The 27,787-nt window shown below is 33.4% G+C and overlaps 1 protein-coding gene across 10 annotated transcripts in view; it reads left to right on the top strand.

Annotated features, from left to right (window-relative positions):
* The window catches only part of Kdm6a (lysine demethylase 6A), a 213,940-nt gene that overhangs the window by 146,081 nt on the left and 40,072 nt on the right, over window positions 1–27,787 (top strand). For 4 of the 10 annotated variants that reach the window (XM_004871534.4, XM_087189827.1, XM_087189828.1 and 1 more), the window contains 10 exons: window positions 1,032–1,066; window positions 13,675–13,768; window positions 16,018–16,144; window positions 21,380–21,478; window positions 21,628–21,847; window positions 22,509–22,643; window positions 23,085–23,240; window positions 23,788–23,883; window positions 25,450–25,551; window positions 26,262–26,657. In XM_004871534.4, the coding sequence (XP_004871591.1) occupies window positions 1,032–1,066; window positions 13,675–13,768; window positions 16,018–16,144; window positions 21,380–21,478; window positions 21,628–21,847; window positions 22,509–22,643; window positions 23,085–23,240; window positions 23,788–23,883; window positions 25,450–25,551; window positions 26,262–26,657 (1,460 nt within the window). The remainder of the gene's footprint in view (window positions 1–1,031; window positions 1,067–13,674; window positions 13,769–16,017; window positions 16,145–21,379; window positions 21,479–21,627; window positions 21,848–22,508; window positions 22,644–23,084; window positions 23,241–23,787; window positions 23,884–25,449; window positions 25,552–26,261; window positions 26,658–27,787) is intronic. The other 6 variants (XM_004871537.4, XM_087189829.1, XM_004871535.4 and 3 more) reach the window with 3 other exon arrangements.

Here is a 27,787-nt window from a genome sequence, read left to right as displayed (position 1 = left end):
GCTTACGGTTATGTAGTTTAGCAGTTCCCAGGTGCTCACCTAGGGGATAGGTGTCAAAAATTTCTCACAGAGCTAAATAAAATGGCACCCTTTGTCCAGAGTATCTGAATCATAATCTCAGGAATCTGTATTTTTAAGAAGCCTTTGGGTACGTCTTACAGTTACAGGAATCAATGAGTTCAGATGCACACTCCATGTTACCTTTGGAACCTTGTTTTTAAAAGTCCACTTAAACTTTTTCCATATAGTTTTGAAAGATTTGCAGATTTTCATAATATTTAATCATTATATAATAATATATAATTATGAATAATAATAAGATTGTAATAATATTTAAGTAACCAGTTTTGATTCCTAGCTCATTTTTGCTTTTGTTGAGTAGTTATAAAGAGTTGGAAATAAAAGCCGAAATATCTGTTTTTAATTTTATCTTCAACGTTTACTTATTAATGTTGGAACTTTTTAATACTTGTCCTCTAAGTGGTTTGACATGTTATTTTAAATGATGAAGTCTATCTAATTCTGAAGAATTGAAAAAGAAAAAACTTATATTCGCTGTGTTATTAGCAGTGTCATCATGGTGTATAAAATCTTTATGAAATATATCAAAAATCTAGTGGCTTTTTGAGGTATAGTGTTTATTAAATACTGACTTTACTGTGTTTTTTACTTGTAACTTATTTATAAATACCACATTTTGAAATGTATAAATTACAAAGACTTTTTCTAGTTGTTTAATGTTACCACTTTGAATTTTGTAAGATTCTCATTTGCTATATATAAATGCTGATTTATTATATTGACAAGTTTTTCTTTGATAATGGCAGAATGCTTGTAGTTTCTTCTGTTTGTTCTTTAGTGTTCTTGTTCGTATATTTTATTAAAAGCAAATGAGTTTTTGTTCTATTAATTAAATCTATATAGTGTAGGCTGTGCTTATTAAGTCTTACATTTCATGTTATTCTTACTTAATTTACCCCAAACTCTTCTGTAGTGTTACTGATTTTTTTTTTTTCCATCATCCTTTGCAGTTCAGTTTCACATTGCCCACTTATATGAAACCCAGGTAAGTGTTTTAACTTACCCAATTTAAAATGAAAACAAATTATCACCCATTTCATGCCTTAATGGAATTAAATATATGTAGATAATTGTAATGGAGTTCTAAGCATTAAGTCTTACATAAATTTTATATTTTATACTCGTTAAAGGTCAAATGAATTAGTTACTATGGAGTGCTTGCTATGTACAGAGAAGTTTCATTTCATATGACTTGCCTCTAAACTTGATTTGTAATGGCTATATTTAAGATTTATCTTTTTCATGATCCACAATGCCTCATTTTCTTTGCAAAATGTTTCAGGTACTTGTACTGCATTGTTTTTATATAGTTTCTTTGACTTTTTCTTAAGATTAAAATAGCCCCTCTACATGTCACTATTCGAAAGGTGTCTGGATGTCATTACCATTACTTTCATGACTACTTTTATTTTAAAATCTTTTTCACTTTTAGAATGCTTCATTTTGTGAGTGGTAGATTTTGCTTAGTTTATGATTAAAGGTAAAGCATATTTACTTTAAGCAGTACTATAGAAAATTGGAGATACGTTTATAAGAGACTGAATATTAAGTTTTTTTGGGGGGTACCAGGAATCAAACTTGTGACCTTGCGCTTGCGAGGCAGGCAACAGAACCACTGAGCTAAATCCCCGGTCCAATATTAAGTTAATTATAGTTTGTATATAACATGCATCTTAGAACAGCTTTGGAGAAAAAATACTGTTTGTTATATCTATGCATAATTTTTGTTTTGATATTTTGATCTAAGTACAATAATAAGGCAATGTAAGCTCATACCCAGAAGATACAAGATCTTGCTACTACAACCCATTGTGTATATTGTTGTGAGATACTCAGATAGCTTCATACTGTTGGTTCCTAAACCCAGCTACATATGTAGGAAAACCACTTGGAAAACCTTAAAAGCCAAAGCCATGGGAGGAACTTTAAAAAATTAATATCATAATCCTTTGTACCACCAATAATACCTCCCATTCCCATACCACTGAATCAGAAATAAAGCACACCGAGGTTGAATTCTGACTAACCCTATGCACCCCAACCACCCCCTCACGCCAGCTTTTCTAGTTCTTGATGTGATTTGTCCATTGCTGAAGCATGAGTTTTTTAACCTTTATTTTTAATGATTTTGGGGGTGGGGTGGGTACCGGGGATCGAACTCGGACCTTGTGCTTGCAAGGCAGGCGGCAGAACCACTGAGCTAAACCCTCAGCCCTTTAATGAATATTTTTACTAGAGTTGTAATTCTGTTTATTTGACCTCTTGGAGATTTTGCTTCCATTTTTTCTTGGCTTTCATTATTTCTCACGAAAAGTGGTCTGTTAGTCTTATTGTGAAGGTAATATGGTGACAGGGTCCTCTCCATTCATTGATTGTTTTATTTTATAAATTTATTAATCATTCATATTAAACTCAAAAGAACAAAACTCATGACAAGCAGACAGGAAAGTGACACTTATTATAAGCCTGTGAAAAGGTTGCAAACTCTGCTGTAGTGATTATAACAAGAATTCTGTTTTTCAGGTGAAAATATATGGAAAGTAAAATGGCTACCTTACCCACCTACAAAAATTTAGTTTTTATTACAGTTAATCCAGTTTATACCAACAGACCTTATTTAGGAATGTGAATTTTAAAAGTTTAATTAGTTACATATGGTTGATGGCTACTGCTAGGTAACTAAGTTCAAGGGAAGTTTCTCTATATAGGAAGAAGTTGTCCCACTAATAAAGAAAAAATTTGGTATCATTTTGTATTCCCTTTGGACCCTGTCCCTACATTACCTTCATAACATTAAACAGTAGTACAATCATAATTAAAACTGAAAAATGGTAGAATACGTATACTTAGAGTGGTTAAAGAAGGCCTCTCAGATAGGAGCTGTTAGGGTTGAGATCTGATTGGAGACTTAATCCAGTGTTATAATTAGCTGGGGTTGATAGGTAAAGGTGTGTGTGTGTGTGTGTGTGTGTGTGTGTGTGTGTGTGTGTGTTTGTGTCTTGATATTACTAGGTCATTCTTATTAAGAGGTATTAGCAAGTGTAATTTTGTGATAGCAAGCTTATAGTGTTTTAACGTTAAAAAGAAAGCCTTTTGTAGAGATGGAGGCATAGTAATTTTAAAAATCCTTTTTGCTTAAAATCATATGCATTTAGGCTTGGGTAATTTTAGTGGGATCTCATCCTCCATCCCTGAATTTTTATTTTTTATGATCTTATAGACAAAACTCTTCATATCATAGTAGATTTTAGAAATTAGATTTCTGTGTATATTGTCAAAGATAACTTTGTTTTTCTGTATATCTTATACCCAAATATATTATTTTTGAGCATTTATAATGAATTAATTTTCTAATAATGTATCAGCTAGCTTTTTTATTTAATAAAATAACTTGAACAGTTCATTCTTTTTAATTTTTATTAAGTTTAAAGGTTCAGGATTTCTCCCATTGTATTATTAAAACTGTTAGTTATTTTTGGATAATCCAGAATGAAAAGGCCTGAAGGAATACAATTATCCTTTCCCTTCATTTCCCTAGCACCTATTTCTTTCCCTAAAGCCACTAGTGTTACTAGTGGTTTTCCTTTTCTTCCAGAGAAACTCAGTGGTGTGTGTGCGTGCATGTGTGTGTGTAGTGCATATATGCAAACTCATATACATAATATCAGTGCATACACATATGCACATACATGTATACACATATCAACACACATATATATGTATGTATACATGTTTTTTGTTTTCCTTTGTTCAAGTGAGCAAAATATATATGGTCTCTTCTGACATTATAGTAATTTTTTGTTTGGTACCAGGAATCGAACTCAGGTCCTTGCACTTGTGAGACAAGCATGGTGCCACTGAGCTAAATCTTGGGCCCATTATTGTAATTTTTAACATAATATGTCTTGAGAAATTCCGTATCAGTACTCGTAGAACTGCATTATATATCCCTTTGCACAGATGTACTGTAATTATTTGACTACTCCATCTTGAATAGTTATAAATAATGTTAGTATGAATAACACTGTTTATAAGAATTGTTAGTTTCATTTTTAACATTCTCTTCTATCAAGCATTAACTTATTACCTAAATATTATAACTTAGGTATCTTACACAAATCTAAAAATTCTAAGAAAAATTCCAGCTACATAATATGTGATGAATAGAACAAGGTTTATTTCATAATTGAAGGATGATTCAATGTAAGGAAATTGGTTAACAAAATTAATAAAATCACTGCCAAGAAAACCGATAATATTGTCAGGAAATGTTAAGACTTTTTTTTAATAAATAGTAATGTGCACAGGAGACAAAAACTGTAGGTTAGGATCTTAGTATTCTGAAATAAGCTAACACAATAGATAAACCAGTAACTAACTTGATACAGGGTATAAAAGGGAGAGAAAGCACAGATATACAAAATAACATAACCATGGAAACAGAAGAAATTAAAATAATCATAAGACACTACTTTTGCAGACCTCTATGCAAGTGAATTTGAAAACCTAAATGAAAGGGACTATTTCCCAGGGAAATACAGGTTAGCAAAATTTACCTCATTAGAATGAGAAAGGTTAAGGCCCAGGATTTAGCTCAGTGGTTTTGCTGGCTGCTGCGCAAGTGCGAGGACCCGAGTTTGATCCCCGGTACCAAAAAAAAAAGAATGAGAAAGGTTATAAAACTGTAATTTTTGTAAAGAAAATTATATTATGCAGAAAGTACCATGCCCAGATATTTTTTTTCAGGGGAATTTTAGCAGGCCTTTAAACACCACATAATTCCAGGGCTCCCTGAACATGAAGGATAACTTGTTATTCCCCCCTCTTCCTCTTTTATTGTTTATGGTGGGGCTTGTGAAGTATTTCTTCATCAGACTTTGGGAGATGTAATGTGTTTGATCATACTAATGGTCCTTTCTGCACTTGATGTCTTTAGCATGTTTTGTTTTATTTTTTTGTAGACATAATTAATCTGTAATTACTTGAAAAAGATATAACAAATATTTAGATGTATGTTTTTAAATATAAGTACTCTTATGTTTTCCTTTCAGATTTTAAACTGCTTTATTACCACAGTTACGTTACTCTTAATGTTATAATTTTCTTTTTTTTTTTTTGCTTAAATTCTTTTATTGGTGCATTTTAGGTATACAGTACATTTACATTTATTATTGGGTGCTTGTACCTGTACATGATGTATCTTGGTTCTTATTTTTTCCCCATTCCCTGTGCTCCCTTCCCTATTTACACAGACTTTGTTTCCATTTTTTCCTTTTCTCTTCTTTCCTTTCCCCTTCCTCTACTCCTTCGAACCTTTTCTTCCTGTTTCAAATTATCTATTATTTGTTTTAATCATTTTAATCCTTATTTACACTTTCAGTTTCTCATACTAGAGAAACTATTCAGTATTTACACGTGTGTCCTATTTATTTCACTTAAGAGTGTGGCCTCAACATGCATCGATTTAGTTATAAATGTCTCTAGTTTCTTGTTCTTCATGGCTGAGTAGTACTCCATTTTATTAAAAAACCACATGTTCTTTATCCAGTTTCCACTTGATGGGCACTTGGGCTGTTTCCAAGCTTTCACAAACTGTGCCACTATGAACATGGGTATGCATATATTGCTGGTGGTATGAATTCTTTTGGGAAGATACCCAGCAGGGGAATAGCTGGGTCAAATGGGACCTCTAGCCCTAGTTCTTTGAGGTATCTCCATACTGATTTCCACAGTGGTTGCACCAGTCTGCACTCCCACCAACAATGGAGAAGGGTTCCTTTCTCCCCACATCCCCACCAGCATTTGTTATTTGTTGATTTCTTGATAGCAGCCATTCTGTCAGGGGTGAGGTGGAATCTCAGTGTTGTTTTTATTTGCATCTCTCAAATGACCAGTGATGTTGAACATTTTTTCATATGCTTATTTGCTGCTTTTACTTCTTTGAGAAATATCTGTTCATTTCAGATGCCCATTTTTGAATTGTGTCTTTAAATTTGGGGGGGGTCTGATTTTTTTCAGTTCTTTATATATTTTATTTATTTATTATTGTTTGGTGCCAGGGATCGAACTGGGGACCTTGTGCGTGTGAGGCAGGCGGCAAAACCACTGAGCTAAATCCCCGGCTTGTTCTTTATATATTCTAGATAGTAGTCCTTTGTCTGATGTACAGCTGGTAAAATTTTTTTCCTACATTGTAGTTGTCTGTTAGCTCTGGTGGTGGTTTCTCTTGCAGTGCAGAAGCTTTTTAATAAGATGAGATCCCAGTTGTTGATTCTTTGAGCTAGTTCCCGTGCTACTGAGGTTTTGTTTATGAAATCTTTTCCTATGTATAGCTTGTTTTAAAAATAAAGTGCAAATGAAAAATCCTGATTATAAAAACTAACTATAGGCCATAGTGCTTTAAAATCTTTTAAAATACAGAAACATGAAATTTACCATTTTTTAAGTGTATAGTTCAGTGGCATTAAGTACATTCATTGTTGTCCAGCCATCACCACTGTCCCATCTGCAAAACTTTCTCTTCATTTCACAGTGAAACTACTTATTAAACAGTAATTCCTCATTAGCCTTTTCACCCAACTCCTGACAACTACTGTTCTGCTTTCCATCTCTTGAGTTTGACTACTCTAGGCATCTCATAAGTGAAATCATGTGTTTGTCCTTTGCATCTGGCTTATTTCACTTTGTATGCTCTAAGGTTTGAACATGTCATAGCATGTGTCAGAATTTCACTTCTTTTTAAGACTGAATACTTTCCTATTGTGTGTAAATACCACATTTTGTTTATTCATCTGTTAATTGACATTTGAGTTGTTTCTACTTTTTGACAGTTGTGCCTAATGCTGCTTGAAGATGTGTAAATATGTTCAAATCACGGTTTCCAGTTGTTTTCAGTATATATCCAGAAGGAGAAATTATTGGATTGTATTCTACATTTAACTTTTTGCAGTATCATCATACTATTTTTCCTCATTCCTTTTTTTTTTTTTTTTTTTTGGTACCACGGATTGAACTCAGGTCCTTGCGTTTGGGAAGCAGGGGTGGAACCACTGAGCTAAATCCCCAGCCCACCTCATTCCTTTTTGAAGCAAGTACATTGATACCCAACCCTGATAAAAGACAGTATAAAATATAGAATCGAAATGCAAACCAATATCATTGATGAATATTGATATAAAAATATTAAATTAATTTTTGAGATAGGCTCTTGCTATGTTGTCCAGGCTGGCCTTGAACTCTCAGAATCTTCCTATCTCAGCCTCTTAAGTGTTGAGATTATAGGTATGTGCCACCATGCCTAGCTAAAAATACTTAAATATTCAAAAGAATGCTGCATCTAAAAACCAGTGTACTCTGATCAGGTCATATTTCAGAAATGCAAAGCTGACTGAATATTAGGAAATCCATTTCTGTCATGAATTAGAATAGAACTAAAGATAAAATCAAATAAGTATCAGTATAAATTCTAAAAAATCCTTTGACATTCTTAATAAAATCAGTCTTGCATGTAGAAATTGAGGGTTGCTTTAGGCCCAAAGCTAGTATTTTACTTGAGGGAAAACACTAGAGACATCTTCACGAGAATCAAGAGCAAGGCAGAAGAGGCCCGTTATCTCTATTACTCTGTATTACTGTTACTTTGTACCTAGATGGTCTGTAGGTATTAACCAGTGCAGTTAGAGAAGTCAATCAGAAGTATAAACTAGTATACAGAAATTTATACCTGTCAACAGCAAAAACCAGTCAAAATGTAAATTAGGGAAAAATCATGTGCAGTATCAGCAAAGTAGATTAGATCTTAGAAATAAACTTAGCATATGTGGTGCCAAAGCAAGCACTTTAGAAATAAACTTAAAAGAGTTACTATGACTTACTTGTATAAAGTTCTTGGTTCTCCTTAAGTTAATTTATAAGTATCACAAAACCATCAATATAAAACACCAACAAAGAGTTAGCTAAGTTGAAATGAAAAAATATGCTAGACTAGCGAGGATAAGAGTAGGTGGAAATTGTATGTGTAATACTAAGCCCATTAGACATAAAATATATATATATATATATAACACATACAATTAAGTGTATAGGGTGGGGGTATTTAGCTTCATGGTAGAGCATTTGCCTAGTATACATGAAGCCCTGGGTTTGATCCCCAGCACTGTAAAAACAAAATCAGTGTGATGTTGGCATGTGAATAGACAGGTCAGTGGTATGTAGAAGTTGAGCATAGGATAAAGGTGATACTTTAATTTCTTTCTTTCTTTTTTTTTTGGTACTGGGGATCGAACTCGGAACCTTGTGCTTGCGAGGCAGGCAGTGGCACCACTGAGCTAAATCCCTGTCCCCAATGATACCTTCATTTCTTGAGATTAAGTTGATGCTACTAGTCAATGATTTGGATGAAGTTAAATCTACTACTCAAACCATTCACAAGAATAAACTGCAAAAAGTACTAGAGAAAAACATGACATCCTCATCAAACCTGATATAGAAGAAGACTTTCTAATTATGCCTCAAAATTCAGAGGCAATAAAAATAATGATCAGTCAGCCTTTACAACATAAAAATAATTTCTTAATGGCAAAACAGTCATAAATTCAAAGGACATCTAAGATACTGGGAGAAAAGTTTTGTAACATGTACTACTGCCAAAGGGCTAATTTTCCTACTGTGTAACAAATACTTGAGGAACAAATGAAACCCTGATGGAAAAATGAGGGGGGGGGCATGGAGAATGAACAAACACTTAAGAAAAAATAATATAGAAACATGAGAAAGAGAAATGCAAATCAAAACCGCTGAAGCACAGTTTCTCACCTTGGGAATGCATAGTGGTACAACCTTTCTAGAGAAGCATCTGGCAATAATCTAGCAAGACTATATACACTTACCTTTTGACCTAACAATCCCACATCTAGGAATCTACCTTGAAAATATACTGCAAGAGTATAAAAATGTATAAGCAAAAGTATATCAATCACAACATTGTTTGTAATTACAAAAATATTGGAAACAACCTAAATGCCTATTCAGAGGAGAATGGTTATATAAACTTTGGCACATTCATGCAGTGGAATGGTATGAACCTGTAGAAAAGAATGAAGAAGATTTGTGTGAACTGATACCAAGTGATTTCTAAGATATATTGTTAAGTGGAAAAAATCCAAAGTGCAAAAGAGTGTATTTTTATGGGAGAAAGCAGATATACATGTGTAAAACAAAATATATGGGTATCATTTGGGCAGAAGAAATACTAAAGGTAAACAAGAAACAAATGAGATTGGTTACCTATCCGCTGTGGATATGAATGAGTTAATAGGGATGTGGAGAGAGCAGAACTTCTCTGAATATATAATTTTTGTATGGCTCTGACTGTTACAACCTGACAGTGTTTCATACACTCCAAAATTGAGTAATTAAGATCAATCAGGATGTTGGCCAACTCAAAATAGAATACATACAGTAATAAATGAATCTAATGGTGTTATACATGAAAAGTATAACTACATTGAAGGGGGCTGGTAATGAAAATAACTTAAGTACCTTAGAGGACAATATATTTTTTTTTCATACTAGGAATCGAACTCAGGGCCTCGTGCTTGCCAGGCAGGCACTGTTACTGCTGAACTACATCCCCAGCTCTGAGAACAATATTTTGACTCTAGTGAAAATAAGATATGAAAAGAACTATTAAAAGAAAAATCTTGTGCTATACTTACAGTGGTACAGATTAGAAATTCTCCAACTACTTATCCTGAATATTAGAAATAAATAAATAAATAAATAAATAAATAAATAAATATGTTACAGATAGTATCAGCCAGGTTTTTCACTGTTGGAGAGAACTTAGAGATAAGAAAAGAAGAAAGGCTAGTCTGAATTCTGATATTGGGTTGGAATTGTAGATATCAGTATGAATTTATGATCATTAAAAATATAGTAGATAGAAATAGATATAGGAGGGTATGTACTTTTATGTATACATACATAAATATATTTTCTAGCTTTATTTGCTAAGATGACTTAGAAGCAGTTAATTCTTTCCAACACTATTGCTCAGATCTTAGTGTCTAAATATTGCTCTTCAAGAAAGGGAACCAGGGAACTCCTGATCATCAAATCTAATGCAAGTTAAGAAACAAGTAATTATAGTAATGGATCCTAAGGTACAAAATAAAATGTATTAGTTCATACTGATATAAATGATGGATATCTCCCTACCAGATAACTTATTAATTACAAAAGGACATCTTTCAGAATAACTTTCCATTATGTTTTGTAAGTGTCAGAGTAATGAAAGTCAAAGACCTGAGGATCTTTCCCAGTTCGAAAGAAAGTACGGAGACATAATTGACTGAACACAGTGTGGGGTCTTGGATTGGATCCTGGACCAGAAAAGGAACAGTAGTTGGGATGAATTGGTGAAATCAGAATAAATTCCATAGATTAGTCAATAGTATTTTATCAGTGTTCATTCTATCGGTCTTCGTTGTATTTTGAAGTTCTGTTATTGTGTCATCCTGATGTATTAATTAGTCCTTTATCATCATGAAATAATCTTTATGTCTGATAAATCTGCTATTTTTTTTTACTTTGGCTTTCTAATGCATACCCTTTGATATCTTTCCATCCTTTTATTCTCAACCTACTTGTATCTTTTTATGTAAATTGCATCTCAAAAAGGGCATATTTTCAGCCCTTTTTGTAAATCAATTCCGTCTCCTCTTGTTTGGAATGTCTGGTTTATATTTAGTTTGATTATTGATATAGTTGGATAAAGTTAGTTGTCATTCTTATATCCTTTGTATTTGTGAAGGAGTTTGTTTATTTGTTTGTTTTTTGTTTTCCCTGCTTGCGGTCAAGGATTTTCCTTTTTAAAAAAATTTTTAACTGATTTATTTATTTATTTATTTAAAGACAGGGTCTCAGTAAGTTGCCAACTGATCTCTTCACTTGTTTTAGGCTACTTGACATCTGTGGTGCAGTCAACCAGAGATTTTCGCAGTATTGACATGTAAAATTTGGTATTTCCTCTCTCTGTCTCCTTTGAATTTTTGTGTCTACTTCCAGTTTTATTGGTAGCCACAAAGTCTGTCCTATGCCTCTTTAGGCTAGTAAGATTGCTGGTTTCTGTTTTGAGTTCCAGCCAGCCAAACACCATTTGGAGCCTGACAGCAGGTAAAGATCCACATAAAGGAGGTTACTAACTCAGGGCCATTTCTTTTCTTTTTTTTTTTTCAGGGCCATTTCTTTTCTTTAAGTACTTTCTCTCTGGTTCTAAGCCTGATTTTGATCTTTTTCTAGTGCTTTTTGATCATTGACATTGCTATTTAATCTAGAATTTAAAACTATCAGGGATGTTGCTTCCACATTACGAGAGGCAGAACTTTTACTCAGCACTGTTAGCAATAAACTTATGTTGCTTTTCTTACATTATTTGGAATTGCTGCTTAATTTCTACTGTAAGCATTCAACTTATTTTGTCTTCACTTGCAATAGTGTTAAAGACCTATATTGTTCCCTAATTCTCCAGTTACTATAAACAGTACCATTGGAACATTACTTCTTTGGCATATATATTTCAAGAGTGAGATTGCTGGATTGTATAGCATATTTCTATGCTTCGTTTCATAAGCAAATCCCCTTTCAGTGGGACTTGAGTCTTCTTTACTCACATCCCTACGATATTCAGAATTACCCAACTTTGTTTTGTTTGCTGATTTGAAGGATAGAAGATTGTATCATTTATACTCACATTTTCTGATTTCTATAGTTGTACACTTCACATCATTTTTCACCTTTTATATGTTGAGTTTTATGTCCGTTGCCTATTTTTCTGCCTATGCTTTTTGAGTGAGGTCTTTTCTCTTCCTTATGACTTGTGCTGTTTTGGACACATTTAATAAATTCCCATCTCAAGGCAATATTGTACTATATTTTCTTCTCTTAGTTTTATACTTTTCATATTTAGGTCTTTAATGCATTTGCCATTTTGGGGTAATATGATAGGAGACAGAAATCTAACTATGTTTCCCAAGTCGTTGCAGCCAGTCTTTCAAGTTTCACATTGTTTTTATTATCGTACTAGTGTTTGGGGGTATATGTTAACATCTGTTGAGATCATTCCACAAAGATGGCCTTCCTTATTATTTGAAACCTTTCCATAGTTCTCCATTGTCTTAGGATACAGTCAGTCATTTTTAACTGTTATAAGAAGGGCTTCGTGAAGTTGTATCTGCAGTTTCTGCCCAGCCTGCTAGTACTCTAAACTTGAGGTCATTCTTGCTCTGGGAAATGTCATACTGTTACTGTAGATAGCACAATATGTTTTGTTTTCTGTGTGTATTTTTCAGTATATTGTAGTCCTAGCCATTCCTGTTGTGTGTTAGACATTCAACAAATGTTTTTCGATCAGTTGAATAAATTGAATTGAATAACTTGTTCCTTATCCTTCGGTAACTAACATATTTAGACCAGGTTAATGTTTTGGGGCAATTAGTTTGGCTGACAAATAAAATTTATTTAATAACTACTTATAATCTCAGTGGGCATTCTCTAAAATCTTCCCTATTTTGAAATAATTATATATAGCTCCTTAATTATTTCCAATTTATTTACTAATCTCATTTGATCCTTAAAACAATCCTGTAGTAGGAAATATTGGTTATTACCTTTACATCAATTGTTTTTTTGTTGAATCATAGTATGTGTGATTTACCTGAGGTTCACACAACTACTTTTATATTTCTACCTTTTCTTTTTTTATTTTGAAAACGATTTTTCTCAGGCAGTTACAGAGTAGGAGTAATATTAATAAAAGCCATTTCAATCCATTGTTCTGCTAACTATATCTTAAAAGTAATATTTATAAGGTTTTCTTTTGTTGGCTTTTTCCTTTTGTTTTGGGCTGTCTTTAAGCTTTATGACTATGACTATAATGGCTTTCAGTTGTATTAGTGCTTTTGAGGAGAGAACTGTGGGTAAATGATTTCATTTAGAGATTTGCCTATGGAACTTTACTACAAACATAGACTATAACTTTGGGAGTTTTGATGTATTTAAAATCATAGTATTGTAAATATTTTTGTAGGATATTTTATATATGAGAAACTGTCTTTAAAACTTAGATTTTAACTATTTTTTTACTTTTTTAGATTTTGTTCAAGCATTTTTGACAGGTGCTCATTGTTTACTGCTTTGTTTGGAAACTTGGTGTTTCTAGGCAGACAGATTATACAATTAGAGGTAGACTATTTCTCTGGGCTTTATTAATATTAAAGTTGAAGTCAGTTATCTTATTAAATAGGTTGAGGCTATCTTAGTGAGAGTTGGCAAATTCCTAAAAGGTCATATTTTAATGATATTTTGCCATAGTGAATGGTAATTTTACTGGTGTTAGGTACTCTGGAACATGGCCTATTCAAAGCTGCCTAGTGTTAAAGAAACACTCAATAATGAAGTCAGCACTTTTTCCCTTTCAGTTGGTTTTTAAAAATATGCTAAAGCATCTTCAGTATTGTGTAATTCTTAGTATATGAGATAGTTCTTTAAAGATTATAATGACTTCATTTTTCTCTAAATCTCTCTGCTCTTTAGAGGAAGTATCATTCTGCAAAGGAAGCTTATGAACAACTTTTGCAGACAAAAAATCTTTCTGCACAAGTAAAAGCAACTGTCTTACAGCAATTAGGTATGTAATAGCATATATGTAGCTTATTATAAGTGTTTCTCTTTATGTTGTTTTTTTTTTAACATGTGAGGAGTGGCAAATATGTAGTTTGTGTATTCTAATCCTTTTCCTTCCTTTGTGCAAATTTGATAAAAATTAATTTGAACACAACATCTTTCTACCCTTGCTAAGCATTGCCATTTTCTAGTCTATCTCAGTATGATTCTTTAATGCAGATGATCCTTTTAATCTTTCAAAATTATTTCTAGTATTTAACCCATAATACATGCCATATATGTACTTACTCAGTAAAGTTCAGTGATTTGCCTAAAGTCACTTAGTGGTTGGTGAGCTTGCTTTCTTAACTTTATCAATACTAATTGATAAACTGTGAAATTAAAACATTCTATCTAAAAACTGTAGGACGTTTAACATTATGGTTTCTATAAGTATGTGGTTGTATTCTCATACTGAGCTTGAGGGAACCTGGTCATTTGGATGTTATGTGTCACTATCACCAAGAAGATATGGGAAGAGCTCCCCAATATTTCATTTTGTTGCCTAATTATTGAGGGCTTTTTTCCCTGTATTTTGTATTTAAATTATCTTTTCAGTTTTGTTTTGTTTTGGCAGGCAAATCTGTACAAATGTATTTTTAACCAACTTTGTATGTTTTTTTTTTAATGGTACCAGGGATCAAACTCAGGACCTTGCGCTTGTGAGGCAGGCGGCAGCACCACTGAGCTGAATCCCTGGCCTGTGGTTGTTTTCATAATGTAACTTTTTAATATAATTTTAAACTTAGATTTATTAATATCATATGATTGGCTATACAAAATGAACATATTACCTTCATATAAAACCTTTGCTTTTAGTTTTATCCATTAAAAGTTTACTTGAGTTGTCTGTACTCTTAAGAATTATGGAAGCCCAAGCAGGAGAAACATGCCTGTAATGCCAGCATTCAGGAGTCCACAGGCAGAAAGATCACAGTTTGAGACCAGCCTGGACTACATAGCAAGTTTGTGGCCTCCCTGCTTGCATAGAGAGATTCTTGTTTCTCCCCTCCCCCTAAAAAAAGAATTAAAGAAGATGAAAATTTTTAATGAATTATATGGTATTTGAATTACGTGCATTTGTATCTTTAAAACAAGCTTTTAGGGGGCCGGGGATTTAGCTCTGTGGTTTCCCCACCTGCTGCGCAAGCGCAAGGACCCAAGTTCGATCCCTGGTACCAAAAAAACCCCAAAAAACAAAAAACAAGCTTTTAGTACAGTAAAAATGGTTTTGATTCTGAAAAAGACCAAGTGAGATGCCTTTAAAATACTTTTACTCATTCATCTAGTGTTTGAATGTGAACTGTTTGTTATCCACACTATGTATAATTGTTCAGTTTTAAATACATTTTAGCTTCACTAAAAATGTCAACAGCAAAAATGCATATTCTTTATAAATTTAAGAAATACATTGAAATGATTTTGCTTTGAGCTATTTGTGAGTCATGAATCACGTGGTTTCTTTGGCAATGGCCTATCAAATTTCAGAATATAAAAGTAAACTATTCTTGGTTTTTTGGATAGAAGAATACTAACTGAGTCTAATTTATGGCTGTATACCTGTTATGGCTGCTTCTAGAGCAGCTTCTTTTGGAACCTGTTACTCTAGATCTTTTTCTTCTAGTAATAACAGGAGCAATATGGGAAGAACAAATGTGTTTTAATCTGAACCGTCATTGTTTCTTGGAGATAAGTAGTGTCTTGGAGATTCTTAAAATGTACATTTATTTTTATATAGACTAGTAAATAATATAAAATAGTAATATTTTATATTCCTTGTTCATAACTTGAATTTTTTAAAAGTATCAATACTAGAAAATGACTTGATAGCCAATAGAACTTTGTTAGTTATAATTTTATAATGAACATATTTGACTGATAGTAGATCTGAAATCCCAGTTATAATTGAAATCTTACAGTGAAAAGGTACACTATAGTATTTATGGTTTATAATCTACTTTTGGTATTTAAAATTGTTTTAATTTGTCTTGAATAAAAGTTCTGTATCGCTTGACATTACCTTACTGTGAGAATCAGACTTTCTTATTGCCAGAATTGGCAATTCTAAAATTTGGGAGTATGTACTCCAAACCAAATCACTAAGTTGACCGAAAAGGGTATTTTTATTTGTTTTCTGTTTAGTGTTCTTAAAAACAGAAGACCAATGAAGTAATTAAGTAATGTATGTAAATATTTTTAAATCATTTACTGTAGGTTGGATGCATCATACTGTGGATCTCTTGGGAGATAAAGCTACCAAGGAAAGTTATGCTATTCAGTATCTCCAGAAGTCATTGGAAGCAGATCCAAATTCTGGCCAGTCCTGGTACTTCCTTGGAAGGTGAGACTTATCAGACATTTGTATTTGGTTTTGTCTATTCCAGCTAAGAGATTTCAATTACAATTTAAAATGTTAGTTTACCGCTAGGCATGGTGGTACATGCCTATAATCCCAGCATTTGAAGACTGAGACAGGAAGATTGGGAGTTTAAGAGCAGCCTGCACTACATAATAAGACCCTTCCTCCCCCAAGTTAGTTGACATTTATATTTTGAACAATGTATTTTCTCATTTAAATATAGTACATTGTAACAAAGATTCATAGAAGTTAAATAGTACAAGGAAGCATCTAAATGTGGTGATTTTTCTCATAACATAATCTATTCTAGCAGGCATTTTTTATTTTGCTTAAATGACTTTTAATTTGACCAGAATTATTGCTGGTTTTTAAAAAGTTTTATGAGATATTAATTTGTCAATAAAGCATTCAAATGCCTTTCATTCTGATTTCTACTTTCTCTTTATGTGTACTTAACAGAACAAAGAATTTCTTAACTGCCCAATAACTACTGGTAGCAAATAGAGCCTTTTAATTTATACTTTTGATTAATAATATATCCAATAGAATAGACATACTTGATTAATAGTATCTCAAGTCACAATTCTACCTGAAATGTTACAGTGAAAAGTAGTTATATTACTATTGGAGTTGTTGGAAAGAAGTGACATGTTTTGTAAATAGTTTTCAGAGTTCATAAAGTTTCTCCATACTCTTCAAACATTGAATATTATAATGCTTCAGGGATTATCTGAAATATACTTTAGGTATATGCTATCTGATATATTTTTGTTCCATCTTCAGATTACGTTTTGGTTCCTAATCAGTTTTAACTTTCATGATATAGTGGAAAGATCCAAAGATTTGGATTTACGTACTGGTTTAGTTATTGTTTGTAGAATTATGGATACAGTTAAATCATGAGGCTTCAATTTTCCTTAAGCTATAGTGTTATAATAGGATTGTATTAAATCAGTGGCTATCGGTGAGGGGAGCTGTTGGAGAGTGCTACTGGCATCTAGTCAGTGGGTAGAGCCCACTACTGCTGAATATCCTACAATGCATGGGATAACTTTACAACAAAGAATTACCTGGCTCCAAATGTCTTTAATCTTGTGGTTGAGAAATTTTAGATTAGTTTACCTGGTTGATACCTTCCTAGACCAAAGGTTTCAATTTTATGATTTCTTTTGAAATTATCTTATTTTGGTTTAAGTTTTTTCATGCTCTTTTTACATAGGAATATTTGAGTTTGTTTATATAATTTCATTTTTCATTTAAAATTTATCAAAGTATGATTAGATGGAAGAGAATGGTGCTATGATGTTTCCTTTAAAAAATATTTGATTACTCAGTAGTGATATATACAATATGAGTTGACTGGAAAGGTACCTTTTTTTGGCAGGGATTTTTTTCATCCTATTCCATGCTTATAAAGTTGTCTAATTTGGGTTGTTCCTAAATAAAGGTTGAGAGTACAAACTTTGTGTTTCTCTTTTTCTGGAGTAGAAACTGGATCTTACCAACTTGCTATCTGTGTATCTTTTTGTCTGACAAAATGACTATTTAATAATGAAATAAATGAACTAACTAAACTCCATTTGTATTTGAGGTAGCACCATTACTACTGTTACTGTAGCAAAATGTGAGGCTTCTGTAGTGCCTATTAAAGAGGTCTGGCACTGGGAAGTGTGTGGGGGTGCCTAGTCATTGCCTCTAGTTTTAAGGTTTATATATGAAAATTTCTTTACAGATTAAAAAAAAATGTATGCTAGAACATGTTCCTTTTCACCCAAAATAAAAAGTAATAGTTTAATAAAATTGCAGTAGTTTGGATCACTTTTTAATGCTTTAAAATTTAAATTCTAGTTTTATAAAATTAATATAGTGAGCTACATCTAAAATTACTTTTATTAATGCTTTATTTCTCAGTTTCATTCAACAGAATTTCACAGGTTTATTTATTTATTTTTTCTTGCAGTTAACTTTTATATCCTGAGCCATTGAGATGCTTTTAATGAAATCTTTTGGGAAACTTTTCCAAATATGCATTTTTCTAACTTGTCAAATAAGAGATACTCTTCACAATTTGACTTGCTTTGGGGTTCAAGATGATCATTTTAGACATTTTTCATCTGTAGTATGATTCTGGTTCTGTTTTATGCTTTCTTTCATGTTTGCTTATCCTCTCTCACTGCCTTCTATTATGTTGCTTCTAATCCATTTCATTGTGAGAAAATTTTATAAATAAATTATATCGTAAAAGTTATTAAAGCTACAACCGAAGACCTCAAGAGTCACTAAGAAACTTTGGGATTTGATGGTTGTAATATTTCTCAGGCTTTTTAATCACTTGCCTCTTCATTTAACTCTATGTTGAAGATTGAATGTGCTCATCATTGAGCATGTGTGTATCAAAGTGAAATTGTAATATGGCATTCTGCAATACTAGCCCCAGTCATTGACCATGTTCTCAAAGAGTTACAGAACCTTAGAACTGGAAGGGATGAGGGAAGTCACCCAGTTCACCCCAGGTTCACCCAAGGCTTGGTTTTTTTTGTTTTTGGTTTTGTTTTGTTTGTTTTATTATTAGTATACAAAGCTGTCTCAGAAGATACCTTGTTAAGTTTTATTAGAGCAGAACTGGGGTTGGGGATTTAACTCAGTGGTTCCACCACCTGCCTCACAAGCACAAGGTCCCGAGTTCGGTCCCTGGTACCCAAAAAAAAAAAAAAAAAAAAGAAGTAGAGTAGAACTGGTTGGTGGTTGGACTGGGATATTTCTGTTTGGACATACTGGTTTTCTACTTTGCAGATATAGAATGTAAAAACATTGTTTTTGTGAAATATTGCTTTTTTCTCTCTATGGCTAGGCAAATTTGTCTATAAATCTGAGATTTGGCTTCAATTTAACAACAAAAGGAGCATGTTTTCTACTATCTCTTAAGCATTCCTTTTCCCTCTGGTGTCTGTTCCTGTTTGGCATTATTGCTGACTCCTTCACATGAATTCTCTATTCATAAAACAGTTTGCAGATGCTGTGTGAAACTACCTTTTTTTAAAATCTCAGTCACTAACATTTCAGTCCACAAGATAGTAATTCCTTACTTATTTTTATCTCTCTCATAGGTGTTCTATGTTTTTTCATAGCCTCATTGCCATATAGATAAAATCCAAATTTGTATTTCAATACTTAAAGCTATTTATACCTAAAGCTAACCCTAAATTCTAGGACTGTGTCTGCTCTTTAACACTTCTCATTTTAATGTCTCTATCTTGCATCAAAATCAGCATTTTCTGACCACATTCATCATGTTCTTCCCCAAACCAGCTGGTTCTTTTCCTTTTGCAAAAATGTCAGTTTTTGTTTGTTTTTTTATGTGCTGGGGATTGAACCCAGGACCTTGTGTGGGCTAGGCAAGCACCCTATCCGTGAACTAGAATATAGTTGCCCCTTTCTTTTTTCCTGTTTAATTAGACCTTAAAAGTTGTAGCCACCATCCCTGTGGACATCTAATCCAATGGCGGTGAACCTGTAGTACATGTGCCATGGCAGGCTGTTTGTATCATTGAAAGCTCCGAAAGGTTTCCCATCACTGACTAATCAATCAGTCAGTCAGTCAGTCAGTTATGAAGTCTTCTATCAGTCTTTGCTTTCCTGTTTCTCACATCTCTTATTCTTGCCACTTTGATTACTTTCACTTCAAGTTTGGCCTGTTCCAAATGAGTGAGTGTGGTCATCTTCTCTTTTACTGTACATAACTTATTTTTCTTCCAGTTTGTCCTACACATTGTCAGGAGATTGATAGTCCTGTAAAGTACTTCAGTCATGAAATTCCCTTTGTTAGGAAAGCAGACTACAGGGTATTTTTGGGCTAGATTGAAAATTCTCTATTTTTTTTTTATCTGTGTTTTCTTATAAGTACATTAGATTTTGCTCATACTGTTCAATCTACTTAAAATATCTCCTCTTCACTACCTTAATCAGTGATTTCCAGTCTTAAATTATACAAATCAATACAATTTCAAAGAATAACCTTAAGGATAAAAATATAGTGTTTAAGCAAGTAAATACATTTAATTTTTAAATCCCAAAATAGGTGAATTACAGGACAAATATTAGCTTATTATAAATTGTTCTATATGTATCTATATGTTTTTTCCATGTTGTTTGCTTGGCAAAATTGCCATATTAAATACACATCTATATATATTCACATCTCTTACCCACTTTCCCTCTCCCAAATCCTGCACTTCATAGTGGTCTCTTCTTACATTGTCTGTGCTGGCCATTTGATATGGCATTGTGACATATCTTAAATCCTCAACTAAATGTTAGCTCCTTGAAGTTAGGGACTGGGCTTTTCTTTTTTTCTTTTCAATTATTTTCTTTTCCTTTTCCTTTTCTTTTTCTTTTCTTTTCCCTTTGGTGCCAAGTCTCAAGATAATTTCTGTATTTATGATTTCAGCTGCTATTCTTATATACAGCAGCTACATCTACATTAAAAAATGGCACATCTTTTGAAGCTTCAGTCTTACCTTTCTGTCTTTACTAGTCATTAAATATTATACTTTATCTTTTCTTTTCTTTTTTTGGTACCAGGGATCGAACTCGGGTCCTTGCACTTGCACAGCAGACAGTGAAACCACTGAGCTAAATCCCCAGCCCTACTTTATCTTTTCTATATTATTTTTGATACTTAGTTTGAGATTAACTATGTTATAATTGCATCTTTTATTAATTAAAGATTGAGAAAAGATTTGAAATCTTGATTCAAGACTTGCCAACATAAAGTGTTTTGTTTCGTTTTTTAACTTCATATTCTGACTGTACGAGGAACTAGAGGGGATGTGTTCAACTTTAAATATGATAATATTGGGCCAGGGATTTAGCTCAGTGGTTCCGGCGCCTGCCTTGCAAGTGCAAGGTCCCGAGTTTGATCCCTGGTACCCCACCCCCAAATAATAATAATAAAATAAAAAATATTGAAGTAATGTGGCATTTATTTAATAAAATTTATTAATGCAGCATGCTTTAATACCTATAAGACAAACTATAATATAGTTTATTTCAGGAGTAATTATAATGTACATTATCAATTCCTTGTATATACACACATATACATAAATATATTAGATTATTAGGTCTTAAAAAATATTTGCTTTGATAATCATTTCAGAAAAAATTAATTTGAGTACAAATGCAATTTTCTTGACTTTTTTCCTCCTCTTTTCTCAGGTGCTATTCAAGTATTGGGAAAGTTCAGGATGCCTTTATATCTTACAGGCAGTCTATTGATAAATCAGAAGCAAGTGCAGATACATGGTGTTCAATAGGGTAAGACTTTGTATAAAAGTAATGGTAATTTATTTGATATACAAAGATTGTTCTATCATGTATAATGAATGTCCTTTGTAGTTTAAATCATGTTATGAAGCTAAGCAGTTCTTATTTGACTTAATTTTTTTCTTAATGTGTCTTTCTAGTGTGTTATATCAACAGCAAAATCAGCCTATGGATGCTTTACAGGCCTATATTTGTGCTGTACAATTGGACCATGGCCATGCTGCAGCCTGGATGGATCTAGGCACTCTCTATGAATCCTGCAACCAGCCTCAGGATGCCATTAAATGCTACTTAAATGCAACTAGAAGCAAAAGTTGTAGTAATACCTCTGCACTTGCAGCAAGAATTAAGTATTTGCAGGTAAAATTTTTACATAGCAATTTTTTAAAACCACATATTTCCCCAGGACACTTAGGCAGGAGGAGGGTGGCTGGAAAGTTTATGTAGTTGTGTTTTGACGTCTATAATCTGTTTCCATATTTTGTAAACATACTGTAGCTTGTAATATTATTTCACTTTTCATTTTAAGTAAGATATGCAATATTTTAAAAGATGCTCTTGGGCCGGGGATTTAGCTCAGTGGTTTCGCTGCCTGCTGCGCAAGCGCAAGGACCCGAGTTCGATCTCCGGCACCAAAAATAAATAAATAAAAGATGCTCTTTTGCACATTTACACTGTTGATGCATATTAATTTGCACAATTCTTTTCTATGTACTGTCTACATTTTTAAGTTGTCATAGCATTTTAAAGAAAAGAACACAAACACTGTCTTTCACTCTCACTTGGAGTTTCATTAGAAGACAGCTATGAGAACTCTGAAAACAGAGCTCAGCTTTGTTTTAATTCTCACAAAGGTTATATTCCGGTTACCCTCTTTATACTTAGTATCTTTCTAAAGCCCCAAATTTCGAATCTATTTTCTTTAAGAAACATTTAGTTATACCATTTAGGAAGATTTAGTGGACTTGCTCTTACTCAAGTAGGCTTGTGTTAAATTTGCTTTTTACATAATTTTTCCTAGGCTCAGTTGTGTAACCTTCCACAAGGTAGTCTACAGAATAAAACTAAATTACTTCCTAGTATTGAGGAGGCATGGAGCCTACCAATCCCCGCAGAGCTTACCTCCAGGCAGGGTGCCATGAACACAGCACAGCAGGTGAGAAGTTGGGTTATGTTCTGCAGGTGCCCAGCTTTAAGGGTTCTTTTCAATCTGTAGTGGTCAAGCTTATTTTAACTAAGCACAGGAGGCTTTTATTAATGAAAGCCTTTTGGTTTAATTGCTAAGGGAATCTAGATCAAAATAAAATTCCCTCTGATATGGGAAGAAATTTTGGGGTACCAACTTAGAACCTTTGTGCATTTTCATGATTTGAAGATTTCTTAAAATAATGCTGCATTGGTTTATTTAATTTTTAAAGCAAGTTTTTCAAAGGAAGGTACACATTCCTCTGTTGATGATTCATTTTATTTTGATTTTCAATAATCAGCGATGTCCACATAGCTTTGCAAAACATGTAACTTGTAAAGTTTTATAATTTGAAGGAATGAATTAAGAATATATAGAACCCTATTTTTGTCTTCCTTCTGTGATTCTTAGGCATGTAAACCTCATCATCCAAATACTGAACCTGTATTAGGCCTCAGTCAAACACCAATTTCACAGCAGTCCTTGCCACTACACATGATTCCTTCTAGCCAAGTAGATGACCTGTCCAGTCCTGCCAAGAGGAAAAGAACATCTAGTCCAACAAAGGTATATATTTTAGAGAAATAGAAAATCCCAATCAAAAAAGAAGCTCCAACTGCCCTAAAATTGTGCAGCTTGAGCATCTCCTGTCCTTTACTTTAAATCTGTGGACATCAAAGAGTGAAAGGTTTGAGTTTCTTCATCCTCAATCTTAGAATCATATTAACTGTAGAAAGTAGGGATAAGTTTGCATTCATCAAATCATTTTATTCATCTCCCTGCCGTTAAGCTCTCAGGACACTTTTCATCATCACTTTTTACTGACATTGAAATAAATTTAATGTTGGATCTAGTGGACAGTGTGATATTTAGGCTAGCCATTTGGGCCATAGTTTAGGGGTGGGCCTTTTTGGGTGGCTTATTAAAGAATTTTTTTTTAAACTTAATGATTTCCAATTTTATGCATGTAAAAATTAAAAAATAATGTGTTATAATATTTTTCATATATATAAATATTCCAATTCATGGTCATTTGGTCTCCATTAGTCATTATTGTTAACTCTGTGGATTTAACCAAATGTTCTTTAATTTTTTAAAAATCAATTTTCCTCAGAATACTTCTGATAATTGGAGTAGTGGCCCTGCTGTGTCACATCCTCCAGTACAGCAGCAAGCTCATTCATGGTGTTTGACACCACAGAAATTACAGGTATGTAAGATATGCTTTTGACAAATTATTTCTTCTATTAGAAAGGAGTAGAGGTAGTAAGCTTTAAGTTCTTTATTAATTCCTAAATCTGAATGGGATTAAACTCAATATTTATATAAGTAAAATGAACCCATATTTACCAGAATAATGGAGATCATTCATTCTTTTCTTTTGCTTGCTTTTAGTTTTGCTTTTTTTTATAATAAGTAATACATTCACATGGTTAAAATTGTGTTAGGCATAAATATAGAGTACAGTAGAAGGATAAAATCTTCCAAGTCCTTCTTTTACCCATTCAGTTTCCTTTCTAACAGACAGATGGTATTAAGTTTCTTATCTGTCTTTCCAGAGGTATTTTGTGCATGTATAAGCAAATTTATCCACCCGTTTTCATGTACTATCTTTGTCTTTTACTACAAATGATGAAATACTATATACAAATAGTTTACCCTTTATCTGTAATTTCACTTTCTGCAATTTTCGTTACCTACAGTCAACCGTGGTTTGAAAATTTAAATGGAAAATTCCAGAAATAAACAATTGGTAAATTTTAAGTTGCATCATTCTGAGTGACATGATAAAATCCCATGCCATCTCACCAGGCCCATGAATCATTCCTTTGTCCAGCATAGCCACATTATATATACTATTGCCCTTTAGCCACATAGTAGCCATCTCATTAATCAAAACAACTGTTGCAATATTAAATTGCTTATATTCAAATAATCCTTATTTTACCTAATAGCCCCAAAGCACAAGAGTGTTGTGATGGCAATTTGGATATGCCAAAGCCACAGAATGCTTCTTTAAGTGAAAAGATGAAAGCTCCCGCTTAATAAAAGAAGGAAATCATATGCTAAAGTTGCTAAGCTCTGCAGTAAGAATGCATATCTTATTGGTAAACTTGTGAAGAAGAAAAAAAAGTGTGCTAGTTTTACTGTCACACCTCCAAATGCACAGCCACAGTGTGCAATTTAGTTCAGATGAAAAAGGCATTAAATTTTAGATCTAGTGTATCTGTGGTTTTAAGTATCCACTGTGGAGCTTAGAAGATATCTTTCACAGGTGGGGGGGGGTCTGTTTGTGTGCTGTTAATGTATTTTACAGAACATTTTGTATCAGTATATAGAGAACTTGTTTTATGGTTACATCATATTTCTTTATTAGATGCTACTGTTGTTTAAGCAGCTTACTCATTTTGGACATTCAGATTGTTGGCAAACTTCCTATTCTAAGCAGTGCTGCTTTGAGCATATTTGTCATAATGAATTTTTAAATTTGAAGAGTTTTCTGTGTGAATATTGAAAAATATATTGAGTAAAATTTTGTGCTCATCTCTGAAAGATCACATTACAGTAAGCCTTGTTCATATGAATCCTCAATTCTTACTTAGATTTCTCAAGTGTTTTAAAGGGTTTTATCCTGGGATTGATGGTTATTGGTCAAAAATCAGTATCTTTGACCAAATAGTAGTTTAGAGTTTATCTTAATTATTTCAGAGAATGGTTGCTGAGAGTAGTATCTTAGATATGTCTTTGACTGTATTCTCCTTTTTTCTTCTTCTAGCACTTGGAACAGCTCCGCGCAAACAGAAATAATTTAAATCCAGCACAGAAATTGATGCTAGAACAGCTGGAAAGTCAATTTGTCTTAATGCAACAACATCAAGTGTGTATAGCATTTTCCCCCCTAAAATTTGTTAGCATTCCGAGTATTTTTATTGACTGTTGCATCATTTTAGAGCACATTTATACTCCATTCTACTTCCTATAGCTGTTTGTTAGAATCTACTGAATGTGCTTCTTAAAATACTTGTAATAGAGTATTTTAACTGCTGTAAATTTAATTTTGAACAGACTTTGTGTTTTATTATTTATTTGTGTGACACTTCACATGTATTCTAGGTCTATTTAAATTATTTAGTACTTAATAAGCTATCTTAAACTGAGGTGAGGTTTTGTAGGACTTGTTTTAGTTTGGAAGATCTGGCATACATCTGACAGAATGAAATTCTGAGGTCCCTACTTTATGATTGGGAAAAAGTCATTTAAATTTCAGAGTTGTTTTTCATAATTTTCAGCTGTGTTATTTTGTCATTATTAATGGGATGTTTCTTTAAAATGAAACACTTCTGCTTTTCTAGAAACTCTTATCTAAAAGTGAACAAGCATAATTTCTTGTTTTTTAACACCCCCCACCCCCCCGCCAGATCCTTGTGCTAGGCAGGCACAGTGCCATTAAGCTACATCCCTGGCCCCAAAGTTGGCATTTTTCAACCCAGAGAAATTAAATTAAATCTTGGAGTCAAATCAAGATTCCCTGGTTCTCTCCCCTGTAGACCACACAAATAGCATTTACTTTCCATTTGTTTTTGATAGATGAGACAAACAGGAGCTGCACAGGTACGATCTACTGGAATTCTTAATGGGCCAACAGCTGACTCATCACTGCCTACAAACTCAGTCTCTGGCCAGCAGCCACAGCTTACTCTGACCAGAGTGCCTAGCGTCTCTCAGCCTACAGTCCGCCCTGCCTGCCCTGGGCAGCCTTTGGCCAATGGACCCTTTTCTGCAGGCCATATTCCTTGTAGCACATCAAGAACGCTGGGAAATACAGACACTATTTTGATAGGCAATAATCACATAACAGGAAGTGGAAGTAATGGAAACGTGCCTTACCTGCAGCGAAACGCACTCACTCTACCTCATAACCGCACAAACCTGACCAGCAGCGCAGAGGAGCCGTGGAAAAACCAACTATCTAACTCCACTCAGGTAATAGAATGCCTAGCTATTTTGTTGGTTTTTCACATAATAGTTTGTCTTTATTTGGTTTTATATATTTTGAGACAAAAGTTTGAGGAACCATTTTTATAAGAATTTTGCAGTAGTATAATGTTACTACTATGTTGTGATTCAGTATATATTATAGGAGTATATTTTCTTCTGTAAAATTTTCACAGACATAGATAATCCAACAAATTTACAAAAGAAGAAGAAAAATGATCATATAATTCCCCCCACACCCACTGTTAATTTACAGTGTCATCTTAAGCAAAATATTCATTTCTGCAACAGTAGGTAGTGATCAGCATCTAGGTATATTTGAAAGCCTTAGCTGATAGAGTAAGATGTGAGAAAGAGGAGTCTGAGCTACTTTGATAGACTAAAAGGATAGATGAGGCTGGGTCAAATCACCTAGGGGTGAGAAAAGATTTAAGAAAAACACTGAATTTGAGATTGAGCCCTGGAGGATAATATGCCAGGAAATTGAGGAACTAGCAAAGAAGAATAGAAGAGGATTGATCTGAGTGATGCTCTGAAAGCCAAATGAAGAAAGTATTTTAAGGAGGAGAGCATGATTCAAATGTGCATCAGTGCTCATAGGAGTTGATCGTCTGAGGTATTTGGTGACATTGCTGGGGTTGCCTGTACCACAGGGTACAGGCAAAATATACCCTGTGACCTGTGGGTTTATTTTTTTTAATAACCAGTGGATGTTTTAAAAAATTATGGAGTTTTTAAAAATTAAGGGTAATTTTTACATTGTTAAAGAGTTATTTAGAAAAATGTGTGATAATATTCTGTGACCTGCAAAGCCTAAATATTTGCTATCTGAACCCTCACAGAAAAGATTTGCCAAACTTTGGAAAAGAGCAATTTCAGTGGATTGTTGGGGGCAGAAGTTTAATTGTAGTTCATTAAAGATGAATGGATAGCCCGGCATGGTGGTGCATACCTGTAATCTCAGCACTAGGGAGGCTGAGACAGGAGGGTCACAGAGTTCGAGGCCAGCCTGGACTACATAATGAGTTCAAAGCCAGCCTGAACTACATAGTGATACCCTGTCTCCAAAAACAAAAACCAACCAAACAAAAAAATGAACTGGAAGGAGAAACACTAAA

Source organism: Heterocephalus glaber, unplaced genomic scaffold, assembly GCF_053883595.1.
Source record: "Heterocephalus glaber isolate CG9 unplaced genomic scaffold, H.glaber_assembly_v1.0 deba00001547, whole genome shotgun sequence".
NCBI classification, from domain to species: Eukaryota; Metazoa; Chordata; class Mammalia; order Rodentia; family Bathyergidae; genus Heterocephalus; species Heterocephalus glaber.
This window is presented reverse-complemented; position numbering and strand designations above follow the sequence as displayed.